The following is an 18,276-nucleotide window of genomic DNA, read 5'->3' as shown; positions in this document are numbered from 1 at the left end:
AAGCAGGCTCTTGACACCTGGTGATCTGAGTGTTGAGAATGTGATACATATTGAGGAACTAAAGATCACCTGGCAGTCAAGGCACAATTGAGGCAAGCGAACGATGCTGTGTTTGGGGCAACCGGATCCTCAGATGCCCTCTGGATGCCTCAGCCTAGGCCTTTAAGAGACCACCTTAGTGGTAGCTGCTTCACCTGGACCAAAGGCTCAAAGGAAAGAGATGGCACTGGGAAGTGATTTGAATTCTGTTTAATTTGGAGCCTTAAACTTTGTCCCTTATAAACAGAGCCTCTCCCTTCACCACAAGAAGCACACATGTGGCTGCCTCTGCCTCACAGGGAGGGTTGGACAAAGCTGTCAGCAGAAAAGAGAAACAGGAGCCCCTCCAGGGCCAGCATGAGCTGAGGAGAGTTTACAGGGCTCCCTCTACGCATTCAAGCACCCTCCTCCCCACACAGCATCTCCTTGAGTAAGCCTGGGTACCGGACTGCTCAGAGACCCAGTCCCTCACTCAGCCTTGAATTCAGATTTCGTTAGAGGACGTGTGGTCCTACCAGTGCTTCTAGGATGCTTTGAAGGATGGATTGTCAAGCTTGTCATGGGACAGGCTCTGTGGTCTCTGTGCCATGCCCAGGCCTCCAGTCATGACTGAGGTCATGGGAAGGGGCACAGATGGGGACTTTGGGGGCCAAGGGGGAGTTTGTGTGACGGTAAGGGGAGGTATGACCAGGGAAGAGGGCTAAGTATGTAGCTGAGGAGACGGTATCAGATTCCAGACTGCAGGGTGGCAAGGAGCCAAGACAGGGCCCCCTGCCCAAACAAGAGGGCGGCCAGGGGGAGGCACCTCAGGGTGGCACTGCTGGCCCTTGAGAGGACAATGGGGGCCTCCCTGAAGCCTGCAGGGGTTTTGTCCTGGGGTTCCACTTTGCCTCCAGAGGACTCCAAACAAGGACCCCGGGGAGTAGGGTTGATGTCCTGAATCCAGCCTGTTGTGTTTTCCACTAGCTCCTGCAGAAGAAGGAGGAAAAAGGGTGAAACTAGAAGCGCCCCCACCTCCTTTCATCTTCTAAGACCTTCCTTGGTCACCCCCAGTCCCTGCAGCCTCACAGGCTGACTGGGAGACGCCCACCCACACCCAGAGCAGCATCAGCCCTCCTCTGCTCGCTCAGCTTCTTCTCTGATCCAGCATTCCTGCCATTGTCATCCACACCCCCTTTCTCCTCTTTTCTTTCATCCAAACCATCCCTCACTCCTTTAGCCCTAACCCTGAGAGCGCAGTGTCTCCTGGGACACTTACATCAATGGTCTTTATTATCACTGTCTGCTGGGCCTCCTTGCAGGCCTTCTCAACCTTCTTAATGCTCTCCGGGGTCCACTCCACATTGCTCATGGCCATCATGCCCTCCATGGAGCTGCCAATGGGCAGAAAGAGCAGACACTAGTTCAGGGGTGACTTAAAGCTTTGCCAAAATGTGTAAAAAGTAGCCTCACTTTTGTTAGCATCAGTTCGATATCGGCGTAAACCATAAGGAATGTCTTACAACTCAGTAAGACAACCGTGAGCATGGCAGAAGGTGAAATCATCAGAATTAGAGATGAGAATTTTTTTAAAGTGAAAAAGAGGAAGTGCTGACTCTTTTAAAGAAGTGTTTCTTGATCTGGGGACCATGAAGTCCAAGAAGGTTGATGGGATGACTTATGGGAACCTATACATGTCCTGAAATTGTCTGTGAAATGGAATGTGTTTGCAAATATGTGCATTTTTCTTGGAAAGGAGCTTCAGCATTTTCATCAGAGCCTCAGGGAGGACCTTAGTCCCAAGTAATTAAAAGGTTACTGCATGCGTGCTCAGTCATTTCCAACTCTTTGTGACTCCATGAACTCGATAGGTCTTGATAAGTATCATGGTGAAGGCATTACATTAGTCAATGATTATCCATTAAAATTATTAATGTGTGAAAAGTGAAAGTTGCTCAGTCATGTCTGACTGTTTGCGACCCTGTGAACTGTAGCCTGCCAGGTTCCTCTGTCCATGGGATTGTCCAGGCAAGAATATTAGAATGGGTTGCCATTTCCTACTCCAGTGGATCTTCCCAATCCAGGAGCTGAAATCGCATCTCTTGTGTTTCCTGCATTGGCAGACAGAATCTTTACCACTGCACCACCTGGAAAGCCCCAATTAAAAGTCATTCCTTGAAAGCAAACAGTGTTCGAAGCAGGTAAATACATGAGAAAAAGGCAAATACTTTGCACACAAGTGATCTAACTTCTAGAAGTCAGTCTTGATCTTATCTTCCAGGATGACTCACTCTGATACCTCCTCCCCCAGCTCGTGGGCCACGTAGATGATGTCAGGGTACCCCTGGCAGCTGGAGACGTTGTTTCGGGGATAGTAGAAGAAAAAGATGAGGCACATCTCATTGATGGTGCTGGGACCCCCCTGGAGAAGAAGAGAGAGCTAGCGACAATCTTAGTGAGTCACTGACTGAGAAAATGCGAATCCTGGTACCCATCTTATAGTCATGGGATGTGAGAGCAACCCTAACCATTGGAGAAAGAAACGGGTTTCAACTGGAATCATCTGAGTCATGGGATAGCCAAGACCAGGGGTAAAGCTATTCTGAGGCTTATTGTCATTAACCACGGTGGGGAGATGGGTACTTACAAATGTCAAGGAGTTGCGGTCCAGCGTCTGGTAGCGACACTCTACCAGCAATTCATCCCCCTGTGCAGAGAGAAACAAACGCTGAAAGTAAGAGGCAGAAGGACCGGTCCAGCCTTAGACCTCTTGGCTAACAATAACAAGTGCTGATCCTGCCTTCTCCGGATGTCAGCCATGCCTCCCCCAGCCCGGCTCGCACCGGCTTGATCACCACTCGATAAGGTAAATCTCGAGTCTCCTGTAGGTTGAAGTCGTAGGCATCATCTTTACAGATTACGCGGAGTTGAGTTCCGTTTCTGGAGGGAGACAATGTGGGGAGAGGAGTAAGGTGAGGCCGGTGCGGGGAGGGGGGGGGGTCTGTCAACAAAGCAGCAGCATGTGGGCTCATTCTGTGGGCACAGATGGCCTGTGAAACAAAAACCTCCATCCTCCATCATCTCTACTCCAGGAACAGTTCTTGCTTCTCCTGCTCCAACCTCACACTGCAGAATAAACAACTGTTCCTAAAATTTATTTCCAAACACAGAAGGGAGTGCTTCCAATCTGTGTCTTTCTTACCTGTACTGCACCGCCTGTATAGCACGGCCAGCCAAGTGGGTGTGGAGCAGGTAGCCAAAGACCTGGATATCGGGCACTGGAGCCCCGTTCATCTGTGGCAGGGAGGAGACCACCTGGTCCGTTAGGAACTCTCCTCTGCTCTTCGGTTTCCTCCTTTACTATCTGACACCTTCCTCTGAAGATTGGAACATACCCCTTTAGTCTCTGCTGGGCCTCCTGGCCCAGCCATGACTCCCGCCTCCCCTGCACCAGCCAGGTTGGGTCAATTGCCCAAAGCACCAGGTGGTGGCCCTTCTCCAGCTTGGGGACTCGGGCTGCACGCTGGTGGATCACACTAGATCTATGATTGGGAACGGGGAATCTCAGGGGAAGTGGGCGGTGGGGGGAACACCTTCTGGCTTCACCTCTTCAAACTTCTCCGTCTTACACAGTCCGTAGGACATGAAGGACTCAGCGCCGGGGGGGATGAAGTGGATGGGGAAAGTGAAGACGCCCAGCTGCAGGACGCCCATGTCAAACTTGCGCAGGTGTGCGGTGTAGTATACTCGGATCCCCGAGGAGTCGTACAGACCTGGGGCAGGCGGGACCGATCAGAGGAGGCGGGGAACAGGTCACAGGCTGTGGAGAAAGAGGCCTGGGAAGGCAAGGGAGGGGCTGCGAGCAGGAGTCAGCAGGCCTCCTGCATCAATGCCTAGAGGACTCAGCCAGCCCCATCCACGGGCGCTTCCATAAATGCTCTAGAGGCTCACCAGGCAGATTGTGAAAATTGCTGTAATGAATCTCCAGGCGGATCCACTGGGGGTCCAAGGGCGTCCCAATAGAGATGCCCACGTCATCTGGAAACTGGTAACTCTGGTGGAAGGAGGGAGGTTTGGCAGCAAGAATGGCTGGGAAGTAGATGCTGGGGACCCCCAGGGGCTCACCCATGTCTTCTCACCTCCATCCCAGACCTCCCTTGTCTCCATCTTCCACCCATCCACCAATCCCCATTGCCTGACCACACATGTCCCCTTAGCCACCGATTTCCCTCATCACACAGACTCACTGTGCCCCCGACAGCCCAGCCCACGATGACCTGTGTGCAGAGGGAGAAGGCGGGGTCGGCCCCATAGCAGTCGCTGATGCCCGTGGGGAGAGCGCTGGCATTGCCACAGGCGTACACCAGGATGTGGTGCACAATCGTCTCATTGTGTTGGACCAACTTGGGCTCGAACTGGGCACCGGATGCAAGACACAGCACAGTCAAGATCTTCCGGGTCAAGTCCTTATCCCTCGAGCCCCCACCCCCACCTTGCTTTCTTTTCCTCAAATATTAATAAAACTATGCCCACGTCTCTACCCCTCTTCCTCTTCCATTTCCTCTGTTTCCTCCTTCCCCAACCTGTGATTTCCCTGGCACTCCACCTGACTCCTCTCTCAGCCCTCATTCTTTTTAAAACCCTTTTCCTGAGAACACAGCACAGGTCTAGCCAGGAATATCCCAAGACTTCCGATTTTCCTTTAATAACCTCATCAGTTCCCTATATCTGAGCATGTGGCCACAGCTTACTGGAGTCATGCTCTAAAGAAAACCATGGCTTGCACACTTTGGCCATTCACGATAAGGCCACACTTTCATTTATTCAATCAAAACTGTAATCACTCAAATGTGAAATCAGGTGACCGACCCGAGTCTCCTCTAGCCAGACTTTGCCGACCTGACAGCCTTTGGCCACGTGTCCTCACCCCCACCCCCCCCACCCGCCCACCAACCTGCACTTCCTCCAGGGCTAAAAGAACACATTTCTTGGCCCAGGGTAGGGCTCATCCTTTGGTCTTTGCAGGAACTTAGTAACTAATGACAATCATCAAAATCACTGTTGCACCATGGGACATGGGTAAAACAGTGCTGGGAGCTGTAGCTCTGGGCTCAGGAAATCCTGGAACTGCCACCTCCACCAGACCTGGCCTGGCCCCCAGGTCCTCCTGGACACGTTCATCCTACACCTCTTCAGAGTCAACCGTGCCCACTGCCTGTCTCAACCACCTAGACAACGTCCCGTCGTCTGGTTCACGGTACCTTGTAGATGTGGTGCTTCTTGCTAACGATGGGGAGAGGGAGGAAGGTGCAGGCGTACGTGGTGTCATCCTCTGGGATGAGGAACTAGAGGGGGACACGCAGAGGCTGAATGGGTGGGAGGGAGGCTCCCAGAGAAACAGGGGAAGGAACAGGTCAGGGAAGGGCAACCACTTGAGGGCCAGTTTGACCATCCTCGGGGGACCAAGGGGAGTCAGAGGAACCTGGGTTCCAGGAATGTACTGAATATTGGGTGCAAGAGGAAGGTCTGGATTGAGCGGAAGGCATGGAGGGGGCTGGAGGTGACTGAGCAGGAGGGAGGGGGTCTTACATCAGTGATCTCCAAGTCATGGATGATGGTGTCCTCAGGGGCATCGAGATCATCAGGGTGGACGATTTGGAGCAGGAAGATGGACTTCACAAAAGTACGTTCCCGATCCATCTTTGGGGTGTCATCCAGGCCGTAGGCGGCCAGTACCCTCACAGTGTCGCTCTGTGGGTGTCAAGGGCATCCAGGTGCTGCCACCCACAAGCAGCACTTTGCACACACCCACACCCAACCACTGACACAAGTCACTGGCTCACAGTGCAACTGATAGGGACAGAGTGAAGGGACAAAGTGGGTGATTAAATAGTTAATCCCACTAAGGGATTAAAAGTATGAGAGACCCCTGTGAATTAAAGATTACTCAAGAAAACAGGTTTGCGTATGCTAAGTCGCTTCATTCATGTTCGACCCTTTGCAACCGTATGGACCAGAGCCTGCCAGGCTTCTCTGTCCATGGGATTCTCCAGGCAGGAACACTGGAGTGGGTTGCCAGTGCTCTCTCTAGGGGATCTTCTGGACCCAGGGATGGAACCTGGGCCTCTTGCATCGCAGGCAGATTGTTTACCATCTAAGCCACCAGGGAAGCTCCTATAGGCCACCAGGGAACTCTGACCAAAGCAGGTTTACTTAGTCACAAAACCAAAGAGGCTTATTTAGCAACAAAACTGCAGCAGAAGCAGGAGACACGCACCCAAACAATAAAACAATGGTGGTGTGAAACACACATCCTGCCGGTGAGCTCAGTTAATGACCACCTAGGACATACTCTCTCCACACACAAAAAACAGTAATTTGTGGAAAGGTGACATGCGAAAGTGAAAGACCCTCATTGTACTGAGACCCGAAACAATTTTTCCATAGCACCATGACAGTCCTGTCTTGACCACGTAGAGACAAGCAAACTCCCCCACCTGATGCGGAGGAGGAACTGAGGATGGAAGTGTGATGTCTACTCAAGAATGAGGCAGAAGGTGGTCTTCCCCCCGCCTTCCCACTTTTCCTTTGATTATAAATCTGTAGTGCACTAGGTTCTCAGGGGCAGCACCCTATCACCCACCCGATGTAAGCGGGTATCCTCTTCTAGGATATCCCTTCTCATCTATCACTTTGCCTTTTGCTGAATTTTGTTCTGTGCCGAGACATAAAGAACCAGAGTTCCTTGGAGCTCTCCCCAGAACGCCACGTTGTAGTTTCAGAATGGAGAGGGCTTGAGATTAGGGATCAGAACTAGTTGGGTTCTGGTTCTGCCTAGAGGCTGACCTGTTGGAGATTCTGGGCAAGCCACACCCCCTCTCCCAGCCCATCTCTGAGCCCACAGGTGTGGGCTGTCACAGGTGGTCACCTGTCCACAGGTGGTTCAAGACACCCTGCAGTTCAAGGAGATCAGGCAAGGGTCTTCAAGAGGCGATGCCAGGGAAGGAGGCATGGGCTGTCAGGGGGAGGCCCATAGAGGGCTGGTGGAGTCACAGGCAGCAGGATTGGGGGGTGGCCATGCTGGGGAATGCTGAGAGAGATGGCGGCCCTGGGAACCGAGACTGGCTGCCCGATGGGCACGGCCACTCCAGGTTGGGGTGATGTCACCACCCAGGAGGAAAGGCTGCTTGCGACCAAATGCTCGTCTCCCCTCTCTCTTTTACCGTGATGTCTTGGTCGTGAGGGTCGCAGGAGCGGAAGGGCCTGGAGAAGCGCATGGTGGTGTAGACGGCATCTTCTGTTAGCCCCTGCAGCTCTGCATCCTGGCTCCCATCCTCCTCCAGCGTGTCTTCATCCACCAGGTGCTGGTCCTGGGGCCCAGGGAGGGTCACGGGGTGAAAACCAGGAGCCCTAAGTGCTCACGGCTTGGAGTAGCCTGAGTCCCTTTAGCCCCGCTAAGGTACCAAATCAGCAGAATATACAATATAGTTCACCCCTGGGACAGAGCATGGCGTCAAGGGGGGATTCATGAGGAAGAGGGAAGGCTGGTTATCTGATCCCGCTGTACTTCTCCCATTTCAAATCTCATCTCCACGAATCCTAATGTTCCTATATCCCCAAGTCTTAAAAACCCACTTATTCTCCAAAAGCTCTATGCTCTTCATCATTTCAGGGGGCTCTTAACATTGACCCTTCCCCATATAAATGCAGTTCAGAATGAGACTGGGAGACAGGTGAGCTGCTTCTTCATCCATAAAGTGGAAGAATAATCATCTACTTCCTGGTGATGCTGGGAGGTTTAATATGCAAAGATTTGGACCAACCCCTGCTTAACCAAAAGTGCATAACAATTTAAGCTATTATTATTGTGGGCACTGATGTCATTACTAGACTATTTTATGTGTGGTCTCTCAGCCTAAAGGTAACAGAAGATGACGACTGTACCCTAAACAGCTTGGATTCTCCCCCAGTGACCTGCACTGGGACTGTGGCCCAGGATGCTCTCTCTTTCAGTCCAATGCCTCCATTCCCTGGGCACTTTAGGGACATTCAGTCTGGAAGACCTAGATTCAACCTCTCCAACGGACCATTTCTGTAGGGAGAGGTCAGCCATCAGCTGGTGTTCTGGGCCTATGCTCAAATATGTTTGGAAAATATGGATCCTTCCTGGATTCAGAGTCATCTTCCACCCAGCAAGAGACCCAACATGCTTGGGAGAGAGCCACCCTCAGACTCACCGAGAAATAGACATTGCCGTCAGGCGAGACGCCTCCGACAACCAGGTCGCTTCCCGCTCTGCTGTAGCGATCTGTGACACCCAAACCCACCCAGCCAGCTGTCCGGACCTGGAGCTCGAAAGTGATGATCTCAGCCTCAAAGTCAAAGTCCCAGCGCAGGAAAACAGCGTTAGAAGGGTCTAGAAACCTGGAATAACGCAGACGCGGCATGGGGCCAAGGCGATTGCATTGGGAGGGAGTTGCAAGGGCTGTAAATAGGAGAAGCCAGGAGAGAAGGGCACAGGCCATGGCTTCTGGGGTCTGGAGCACCTCTCCTTAGATGGACACTCAAGAAGTACGGACTTATATGCTCCTGCATCTGCGCCAGGCACCATGCCACGGGGGAGGGGCAGACTGGGGCCCCTCTGATCTGATTATCTCTGGGTTCAGAGTGGAGCCACTTACATAACTCAGGAGGTGTGAGGTGTTCAGAGAGAAGGTGCTCTTGCCCTGGAGTAGGCACCTGGCGTGGAATGCTCAGGAATGAATCACTCTGGCTCTCCCCTGCCAACCCGAGGCAAGTGTCCTGCCCATGGGGACTCCGTGGGATCAAGGAGGTTTTGCTTCTCCCTTCCTCACTTTCTCTCCCTCCTTTTTTTATTTTTTGCAATGCTTCTCTCCCTTTATTTCTCTCTCTGCCTCCCTCCATTCTTTCCCTTCCTGCCCCCCATCCCTGTATTCCTGGATGTTCTTACTGAGCCCTCCCTCTGCCCTCTGGCACATGTTCCCCACCCCAGTTTTCATGAGCGTTTCTATTTTGTCTTTGCCCAGAAGTGATGCACAGACTGGGAGTGGGGGTGGGACTCCAGCCTCCCTACAGCGCAGGAAGGAGAAGAGGTGCTGGCAGGGGGCGAGGGGAAGGCTTCGATTTCCATCTCCCGGAGGAGTCTTGACTACTAATCCCTGGAAGGACATGTAGAGGTGAGGGAGACATAATCAGCTTTCCAGATGGGCAAGTCTGGGGCAGCTTCAAGTTTCTGCACATCACTGGGGAGGAACAAGGAGGATGAGATGGAGAAAATGGGGAATAAACATGAATTTGCCTTTGGGATGCTCTGCACTTTCCCCTTCTTCCCATGAATTGCCTTTCAGAGAAATCATATTCAGGGACCCTCCACCAGAGGCTTGGCCAGCTTCCCCGCTGGCAGCTGGCAAGCTGTTCAGTGCGATGCAAACCACAGAAGCCCAGAAGGAATATTATAGCATCGGAACACTGGGATGAAAAAGAACTTCAGATCCACTTGATTTTCCAAGCACCCCAGCCCATTTAATTTTTGGATGAGGAAATGGAATCATCAAGGAGTGACTTGATCAGTGTCTGAGCTCCCATCCAGTCAGTGGCAGAGCAAACATGAGACTCCAGGCGCCCGGGAGAGTGAATACACCCTTAGGTCACCGACAGGCACCAAGAACTCCTCTCCCTGCAGGCATTTCCACCATAGCTTGTCCTGGTGGAGGCAGCTGGTGTCATTCACTGGCTGCTCCTTAGGAAAGGGACAAAAGTCTCTCACCCTAGAATTCTTTCTTCCATTGTCTGATAGACCCCGTCCTCACCTGACCCTCAGTGTTCTTCCATCAGACAATGGAGAGGATCTGAAAAAACAAAACAAGGCTAGCCTGGAAGGCCTCCTCCATCACAGAGTCCAGGCCACACATTTCTACAGGAATTCAGCTTAAATGAGGGTGGATAGACACTGGAGCCTCTGTCTGAGCCTCCAGATAGGGCAGATGATTCTTCTCATCACCTGCTGAGCTCATCAAAGCTGGTAAGAACCTAGCTGAGGTTGTTTGCAGCTGCTGGGAGCACCTGAGTAGCAGCTGGGGTGCAGCTGGGAGAAAGCACCTTTCTCAAGAGGACAACCGTATCACCCACCCTGAGCAGGGCAGGGAAGGTAAGGAGCTAGGCAGCCATCTGGAAGGAAGAGGCTTACCTTGGCCCTGGATAGGAACTGGGCCAAGAGCAGAGCAGGAGCTTGGGGAGGCACCGAGCTTGAAGAGCAGGAGCCTGGGGAGGAGATAACAGGGGTGTCAGAGACATGCTGATCCCAATCGTATTTGGGGATTAAGGCGAAGGGAAAAGGGAGAAGGGGCTGGGAGACAGGACAGCCAGGCCTGTAAACCGAGATGGGCCCAGGATCCCTTTCCCTGCAATCTGCTCACTGGCCAGAGCACTGGCCTGGGGAGAGCCAGTAACCACTGCAACGGAGGGGATCCCTGCTCCTGGGTCCCCTCTGTGTGGCTTTTCATGAGGCTTTTCTCTACTCTTTCTCCCCTTTTCCCTGGATTACCATTTTCTCCCCTCTCCCAGCCCACTTTCCTCTCATCGTCTAAACCCCAGAGTGACTCTTATGGGAGCAAACATCAGGATTAAGTGCTTGAGTCTTGTGAGGGTGAGCACATATCTTGGCATGCCTGTTAGCCTGGTATTCAAGAGGTGTGATTTTGGGAATGCTTCCCTAAGCTCATTTCTCTCCTTCTCTGGAGTCCTGATGCTGGGAATAGGTAAGGGGGCTGAAGGCAAGAGTGACTCAGCACAGGAGATCAGAGGAGTGGTTACCTGAGAGAAAGGACATCAACAGCACGGTGATGGATGCTTACCAGACTTGTGATCACTTTGCAGAGTGTTCAGGTGTTGCATTATAATGCTGTACATCTGAAACAGGTCTTCCCAGGTGGCTCAGATGGTAAAGAATTTGCCTGCAACGCAGGAGACCCAGGTTCAATCCCTGGGTCAGGAAAATCCCCTTGAGAAGGGATGGCAGCCCACTTCAGTATTCTTGCCTGGAGAACTCCATGGTCAGAGGAGCCTGGTGGGCTACAGTCCATGGAGTCTCAAAGTGATGGAAACGACTGAGTGGCTGACACTTTCAGGCCTGAAACTTCTGAGAAATGGAATATTTCCTGCCATGTTGGTAAACAAAGGATGTCACAGTCATCAGAAATTTCAGCCACCACCATATGGTGAGCTGGTGAGCTCCAGGCTACTCAGGAAGAATACCTTCTATCTAGCAGCCTTCAGACTATAGCTACTTTCTACCGTGAGCCCTGAAGAAACTCAGGAAGTGAAAACACAGGATACTGGCCCCAGATAGCTGAGGTGGATTTCAAAAGAATGATTTCCAATACAAAGAAAAGTCTCAATTCCTTAACTCTAGATAGCTGGTTTTCTTTAATTAACAATTACCTATTGATGCTCAGTGGAGAAGGCAATGGCACCCCACTCCGGTACTCTTGCCTGGAAAATCCCATAGGCAGAGGAGCCCGGTAGGCTGCAGCCCATGGGGTCACTAAGAGTCAGACACGACTGAGTGACTTCACTTTCATTTTTCACTTTCATGTATTGGAGAAGGAAATGGCAACCCACTCCAGTGTCCTTGCCTGGAGAATCCCAGGGATGGGGAAGCCTAGTGGGCTGCCGTCTATGGGGTCACACAGAGTCGGACATGACTGAAGCGACTTAGCAGCAGCAGCAGCATTGATGCTCAGACTACCTGAACTTTGTTGCAAAACTCCAAATACCTTGGCTCCCTCCCTTGCTTCCCCCTCAGCAGTTCTCAGGGTTACTTGAGATGTACCCTCCTTGGCTTGAAGTCATAAAAATTCCATCAAATGAACCATAACTCTCAACTTTTAGGTTGTGAATAATTTTGTAGTCAACAGTTAAATATAAAAAAGGTAGATCCTTCCCCAACAACAAAAAAAGGGGGGAATCAGCACATGTTACTTAGAATATAGTGCAATTCACATTTTGTGCACATTTAGATTATGCAAACTTGAAAGTGTGATATAGAAAATATTAATGAAGTTACTTTATACATGTTGTTAGTGTTGAGTAAGTAAGTTGTGTTTATCTGACTCTTTGCAACCGCATGGACTGCAGCATGCCAGGAGATTAAAGACCAGTATGGGTGTGTGCTTAGTTGCTCAGTCATGTCCAACTCTTTGCGACCTCATGGACTGTAGCTCACCAGGCTCCTCTGTTCATGGGGATTCTCCAGGCAAAAATACTGGAGTGGGTTGCCACGCCTTCTCCAGGGGATCTTCCCAACCTAGGGACTGAACCCAGGTTTCCCACATTACAGGCAGATTCTTTACTGTCTGAGCCACCAGGGAAGCCCACAAAGACCAGTAAAAGTGACTATAATTGTCATATTTTTATTGAATTGGAAGTGTACAATTGCAACATTAGAGGTCAACTCCTACTAAGTGAGTCTTAGTAGGAGCTCTATTCTAAGAAATGTTCATGTATTAACCCACTTACTCCTATGAACTAGCTTCCAGGATTATTTCCATCTTACAGAGAAATGAACTGAGATCCAAGGCCACGCTGCCAGGAGGTGGCAGCACTGTGATTTGCTGGGACAATACAATAAAAAATAAGACTGACAGTTAAAGTCGTGCAGTCGTGTCCGGCTCTTTGTGACCCTGTGGAATATACAGTCCATGGAATTCTCCAGGCCAGAATACTGGAGTGGGTAGCCTTTCCCTTCTCCAGGGGATCTTCCTAACCCAGGGATCGAATGCAGGTCTCCCGCATTGCAGGCGGATTCTTTACCAGCTGAGCCACAAGGGAAGCCCTAAGAGAAGCAATAACTAGTCCTCAAATGAGAGGACTTGGCAGTCTGTTTTGGTAATCCGAAGTCCATGCTGAAGTCCCTGGGGAATTGGGGTGTCTATCTGTGTTTGCTAATCGGCTTTACCAAGGAAAAATAAATGTAATGGTATTTTTCTATTTTTTTCGCCACCCCCTGTGGCATGTGGTATCTTAATTCCCTGACCAGGGATCAAACCTGGGTCCCCTGCAGTGAAAGTGCAGCGTCTTAACCCCTGGACAGCCAGGGAAGTCCCTATATCATATCTTTATGAGGAAATCATTTTGCAATGTGGTGCCAGGCATCTGCTGTAGACCAAGTTAGGCTTATCTTCTTTGATGATTTTATTCCAAAGAAATGGTTGCAGGTCCTTGAGAAAGACATGCCTGGGTCTTAATACTGGAAAGAGGTGATTTAGCTTTTAAGGAGTGTATGGTATGTACATTTCAAAGAGACAGAGAAAGAACTTAGAAGTTTTCTAAATAAATGCTCTAAGAAAATGGAGGGGAAGGAAGTCTGTTCCCTTATTTTCTTCTGTTTTGTTTGTATTTGCTTTTACAGAGGAAAACACAGGTCATCAGAGATGAGTGTTCCTTACCTACCACCAAAGTTGCCCTGCAGGAGCCTCTATGCATATGGGAAAATGTCTGTTCAATCTGCAAGTTTGACTTGGTTGTTGTTTAGTTGCTCAGTCGTTGTCCGACTCTTTTGAAAACCCTATGGCCTATAGCCCTCCAGGCTCTTCTGTCCATGGATTTCCCAGGCCAGAATATTGGAGTGGGTTGCCATGCCCTCCTCCAGGGGATCTTCCTGACCCAGGGACCAAACCTGTGTCTCCTGCATTGGCAGGAGGATTATTTACCACTGAGCCACCATGGAAGCCCTGTGACTTGGTTTTATCGAGTTATTTTAATTCCTTGTGAAGATTTGAGACACAGATTCAGTGTCATGTTTCTAGGAATCTCTCTGCAAAGCAGCTGAGAGGGTGCAGGTCCAGGTACACTCACCGAGGCCCCCGGGGTGAGTGTGGGGAGTGTGTACGTGTGTGTGAGTGCGCTCTGGTGTGCTGAAACAGGAAACTCCAGTTTGAGGTTTGAGCTTCAGTGAGAAGATGAGACAAGATACTGAGTTTCCTGGAAAAGCCACTCCCTTTTGAGTGTCAGGCCCGGAGAGTCTCAGCCTCTAATCAGGCTTCCCAGGTCAGCGTCTGCTCTCCTGCCTGGTGGCCCCATCCCCCTGCCCTGCTGGAGAGGCGAGGGAATGGCCCCGTTTCCCATCCTGTGGGGCTGGGTGCTCCTGGCTGCCGTGAGTACAGGTCAGGGGCCTGGCAGAGACAACCACTTGGTGGACTTAGGGAGGAAAAGGGGGCTGGGTCACAGGGGTGCCTGTAGGTGCAGAAAGTTCTGCTCCGACCCCAGCCTTGCCAAGAGCGCCCTGCAGTCCCCTCACCCTGTGAAAGGACCCCTTCTGCAAGAGCCTCCTCCTGGCACTACTCATGGGATCCCTCTTCAGGTTTTGGCTGCAGCTAGAGATCTGGTGGTGACCACTGCCCCCAGGAGCTTCAGCCTGGCTGGCCTGTGTGTTTCAGATGCAGCCACGAGCTTGGTGGAGCAAAAGCCCAGGTGGGTCCTGGTACCTCGCGGACAGGCTGAAACCCTGCGGTGCATCCTGAAGGATTCCCAGTACCCCTGGATGAGCTGGTACCAGCAGGATCTCCGGGGGCAAGTACAGGTGCTGGCCAGTCTGCGACGTACCGGGGATAAGGAAGTCATAAACCTCCCTGGAGCGAATTACCGGGCCACGCGGGTCAGTGAGAGCGAGCTGAGCCTACACGTGGCCAATGTGACCCAGGGCAGAACGCTCTTCTGCACCTGCAGTAAAGACACAGTGAGACACCCTAACTGGGAAAATGAATAAAAACCACCCTCTGGGCGCCAACCCCAGACCCAGCCTCCTCCTCCTCTTCCCCCTCTGCCCTGATGGCCCTCCCCAACCTGGATCTTCCCTTCTGGCCTCTTTATTACAAACAGACTCTCCCTGTGCTTCAGAGAACACTCAGCCCAGTGAATTCAAGCTCGATCCATGGCCCCAGCAGCCACTTGTGACTCTGGGGAAGACTTCTTCTCCTTGAAGCTTAGGTTCTGTGTCTGCAAAGTACTGATGCTAACTCCTGACTCAGAAGGTTGCTTCTTGGATTAAACAACCCAGTTCAAGCGAAGCCTTTAGGAAAATACAGAGTCATGTAGGAAGGACTTGGTCACTGTTGGCTATTCTCTCCACAGTGGTGGTATTGTGCTAAGTTGCTTCACTCATGTCCAGCTCTTTGTGACCCCAAGGACCATAGCCTGCCAGGCTCCTCTGTCCATGGGATTCTCCAGGCAAGACTACTGGACCGGGTTGCTGTGCCCCTCTCCAGGGATCTTCCTGACCCAGGGATCGAACCTGGGTCTCAACGTCTCCTGCATTGGCAGGTGGGTTCTTTACCTCTAGTCCCACCTGGGAAGACTTAATCACTGTGAACTATTTTCTCCACATGTATAAGAAGCATATTGCATTTTAAGACCAGTATCAATGCCCAGAGGAAAGAAGGACACCCAAAGAGATCCTGGGAGCTCAGAAAAGAGGTAGAGTGAATATCTCAATGTATGACACACACACAGACACCCCTCCACCACAAACACTGCTTGCATAAACAAGCATGCACACATTTTCCCAATTAGATCTACATTCTCTGCACTCAGCACCTCCTGAACTTCTCACGCCTCAATCTCCAGTTGACCTTTTTAAAAGCAAGATCCACAGAGAGGGCCTGACCTAGAAAGGACCAGGGTCTGGGTTCCAGAGTGGAGGGCTCACCAAATATTGACCTAATGCCATGGCTCAGAAATGGATCTGCAGCCTGAGGAAGGGTACTTGTGGACTGAGGGCAGAACAGCAGGCTCAGCCCCAGATGAATGGCCGGGAACCACAGGGACGGGTGTTATGAGAAAGACGCCGGTCCTGAGACCCCTGCAGAGAAGGGAGACTGGACTGCCGTTGACCCACCCCGCTTCCAGCTCAGAGCTTCTCCATCCCAGACAGTGTGGTCCACACAGCAGGTGACTGGGATGCAGGGTGGGCGTGAGTTAATGCAGAGGCATTTCAAAGGCAGCCCCATCTCTGATGGCACAGTGGGTGGGTGGTTTGCCAGGCAGAACTACCAGCACCTACCTGCTCTTTCCTCTGCGCTTATGGGGAGTGAGAAACTTTCTCCACCAGGGGGCGCCATCTGCCCGCGGATCTCCATGACCTGCACAGAGGTCATGATGGCAGCCATAGTATTGATCTTCTCTCAGCCCTTCTCAGGTGTGGTGGTGAACACCTGCCTGGCTCCAGAAGACAAGGACAACGAGGAGGAGGAGACAGACAGCCTGGCATTTGGATACCCGAGTCCTCTCTCTTTGGCATTTTGGTTGAATTTTGCTCAGAGCAGTTGCCAGAAATCCCAAAGTGAGATAATCAAGGTGCCTAGTACTGCACTGAGTTTTCAAAGGGTCTGGGAGTGATGGCCTTGGGATTCCTCAATCCCTGGCTCCCCATCTTTAGCTTCCAGTGGATGATTTTTTTTTTAATTTAAAATTTTTATTATTGTCTTGCTCAGTTTCATCAAGAACCACAGCTTTGTTTTCTTTTGGTCACACTGTGATGGCATGTAGACACTTCCCTGATAAGGGATCAAACCCACACCCCTTGCATTGGAAGCATGGAATCTTAACCACTGGATCTCCAGGGAAGCCCCCAGTAGGCAATTTTATTCTATTCCAGTTGTCATAGCTGATGACTTAAAACCAGGGCTTTTTTCCCACCCTGGTTTCCTACTGAGCAGAACTCATTTTACGGTTTCTCAAACCCTCCCATCCTTGAAGGAAATACACAGAGGAAAGAAACTCTAAATTCTATGAAGTCTTTGAAAGCCTCATCATTGCAGTAGCTGCTGTTTATTTCTGTGCACAGGCGCAAGCTCTAGCCTGATCTTCACCTGGCTTTTGTATGATCCTGGCCCATCCAGTCACAGCTTTGGGGATCATAGCTTTTCAGCCTGGAGAATGGTGTTTATAGGAAGTATCCCCTTACTAATCAGCATGATCTTCAGATCCTAATGTCTTATTAGGATCTGAGGAGGCTAATAAGTGACACCCCTATTTTCTTTACAGAAATTCTGAACAAAGTGAGAGAGATAAAGGAGGAGGCAGATGAAGAGGGAAATTTCTAGCAACGTGACTTACAGAGCTGATAGAGAATATGGCTCAGACACGTGACAACAGCAGGCTTCCTAAGGCTGTGACTTACAATTAGAAAGACTTATCCCACCCTTCAGGATACTGAGTCATAGATGCCATCCTATTTTCTCTTAAAAATCCAACATGCAAATGAACAGAGAAGGCTTGAAGAAGAACTTTGCAGGGGTCACATTTTCTCCTCTTTCAGTATCATTTAGCTCCTACTAAAGAACTTTTTTGCATTTTAAAGTGTAATAGCTTGCTAAATGACTGAAGTGACTTAGCAGCAGCAGCAGCAGCTTGCTAAAGGAAAATAGACAATGTCAAGTTACTCATTTCACCTGCTTCTCCAACTCCTAAAATGGAAATGAATGACAACACGGTAATGTTTTGAGCCTTTAAGAGGATTCTTTCAAGGACTCTCCATTAAAATGGGATCCCAGGAGTGAAACCGACAGACAGGTCAAGTTATTTGACTGATAGAACCAAAAGTAGGCCAAAACAACCCCAACAGATTTGATAGCAGTGGAGTGATGTGAGTCAATAAGCTGAAGTATTCCAGCCTCCTTCTTCACTTGCAAACTTGTTAGTTATATTAACTGATTTAATTCCCTTTGAGCCAAAGAGAGCCTGGGTGCCCTAGAGCAGGGGTCCCCAATCTCCAGATCTACAGCCGATGATCTGAGGTGGAACTGATGTAATAATAACAGAAACAAAGTGCACAGTGAATGTAATGCCCTTGAATCATCCCCCAACCATCCCTGGGCCCTGGTCTGTGGAAAAATTGTCTTTCATGAAACCAGTCCCTGGTGCCAAAAAGGTTGGGAACCACTGCCCTAGAGAATGGATCCTGTGCTAAGACTGAGTCTTCTTTTAAGCCTATAAAAGAAGAGCCCCTATTTACTTGGTGACTTAGGCATGCTAGGTTGCTTCAGTCATGTCTGACTCTTTGTGACCCCATGGACTGTAGCCCATCAGGCTCCTCTGTCCATGGGATTCTCCAGGCAAGAATACTGGAGTGGGTTGCCATGCCCTCCTCCTCTTGTGATATTAAAACTCCTCGGAGAGATGCCACGAAGGAAGAAGTAGAATTGAATTCTTCTCAGGAGCCAGAAGATCAATCAACATTAT

The 18,276-nt window shown here is 50.6% G+C and overlaps 1 protein-coding gene, 1 long non-coding RNA gene and 1 gene segment (V, D, J or C); 2 read left to right on the top strand and 1 right to left on the bottom strand.

The window, feature by feature from the left end:
* Positions 1–92: 92 nt before the first annotated feature.
* On the bottom strand, positions 93–8,543 carry LOC147373653 (putative DBH-like monooxygenase protein 2). The gene is made up of 13 exons (XM_086398102.1): positions 8,256–8,543; positions 7,242–7,388; positions 5,608–5,769; positions 5,280–5,363; positions 4,266–4,433; positions 3,970–4,072; positions 3,625–3,791; positions 3,221–3,312; positions 2,862–2,958; positions 2,666–2,725; positions 2,310–2,440; positions 1,298–1,412; positions 93–1,008 (listed from the first exon to the last, which is right to left on the bottom strand). Exons 1-13 carry the CDS (start codon positions 8,541–8,543, stop codon positions 766–768), a joined length of 1,857 nt encoding a protein of 618 aa, XP_086254228.1. The 3' UTR covers positions 93–765.
* On the top strand, positions 2,686–4,554 carry LOC147373654 (uncharacterized). 2 transcript variants are annotated; one of them, XR_015163054.1, is made up of 3 exons: positions 2,686–2,884; positions 3,652–3,747; positions 4,260–4,554. It is a non-coding gene; the product is annotated as an uncharacterized LOC147373654 (long non-coding RNA). The 2 variants fall into 2 exon arrangements; XR_015163053.1 differs by having other exon boundaries at positions 2,696–2,884; positions 4,280–4,554.
* Positions 8,544–13,994: 5,451 nt separating the features above from the next.
* LOC147373652 (T-cell receptor beta chain V region E1-like) lies at positions 13,995–15,480 on the top strand. The segment is given in 2 exon segments: positions 13,995–14,201; positions 14,475–15,480. Coding segments are annotated over 2 exon segments (384 nt in total).
* Positions 15,481–18,276: the final 2,796 nt, after the last annotated feature.

Source organism: Bos grunniens, chromosome 4 (assembly GCF_055505025.1).
Source record: "Bos grunniens cultivar Pamir isolate PY7600 chromosome 4, Bosgru_T2T1.0, whole genome shotgun sequence".
Taxonomy (NCBI): Eukaryota; Metazoa; Chordata; class Mammalia; order Artiodactyla; family Bovidae; genus Bos; species Bos grunniens.
Note: the sequence above shows the minus strand (reverse complement) of the source record. Positions and strands in the feature narration are given on the sequence as shown.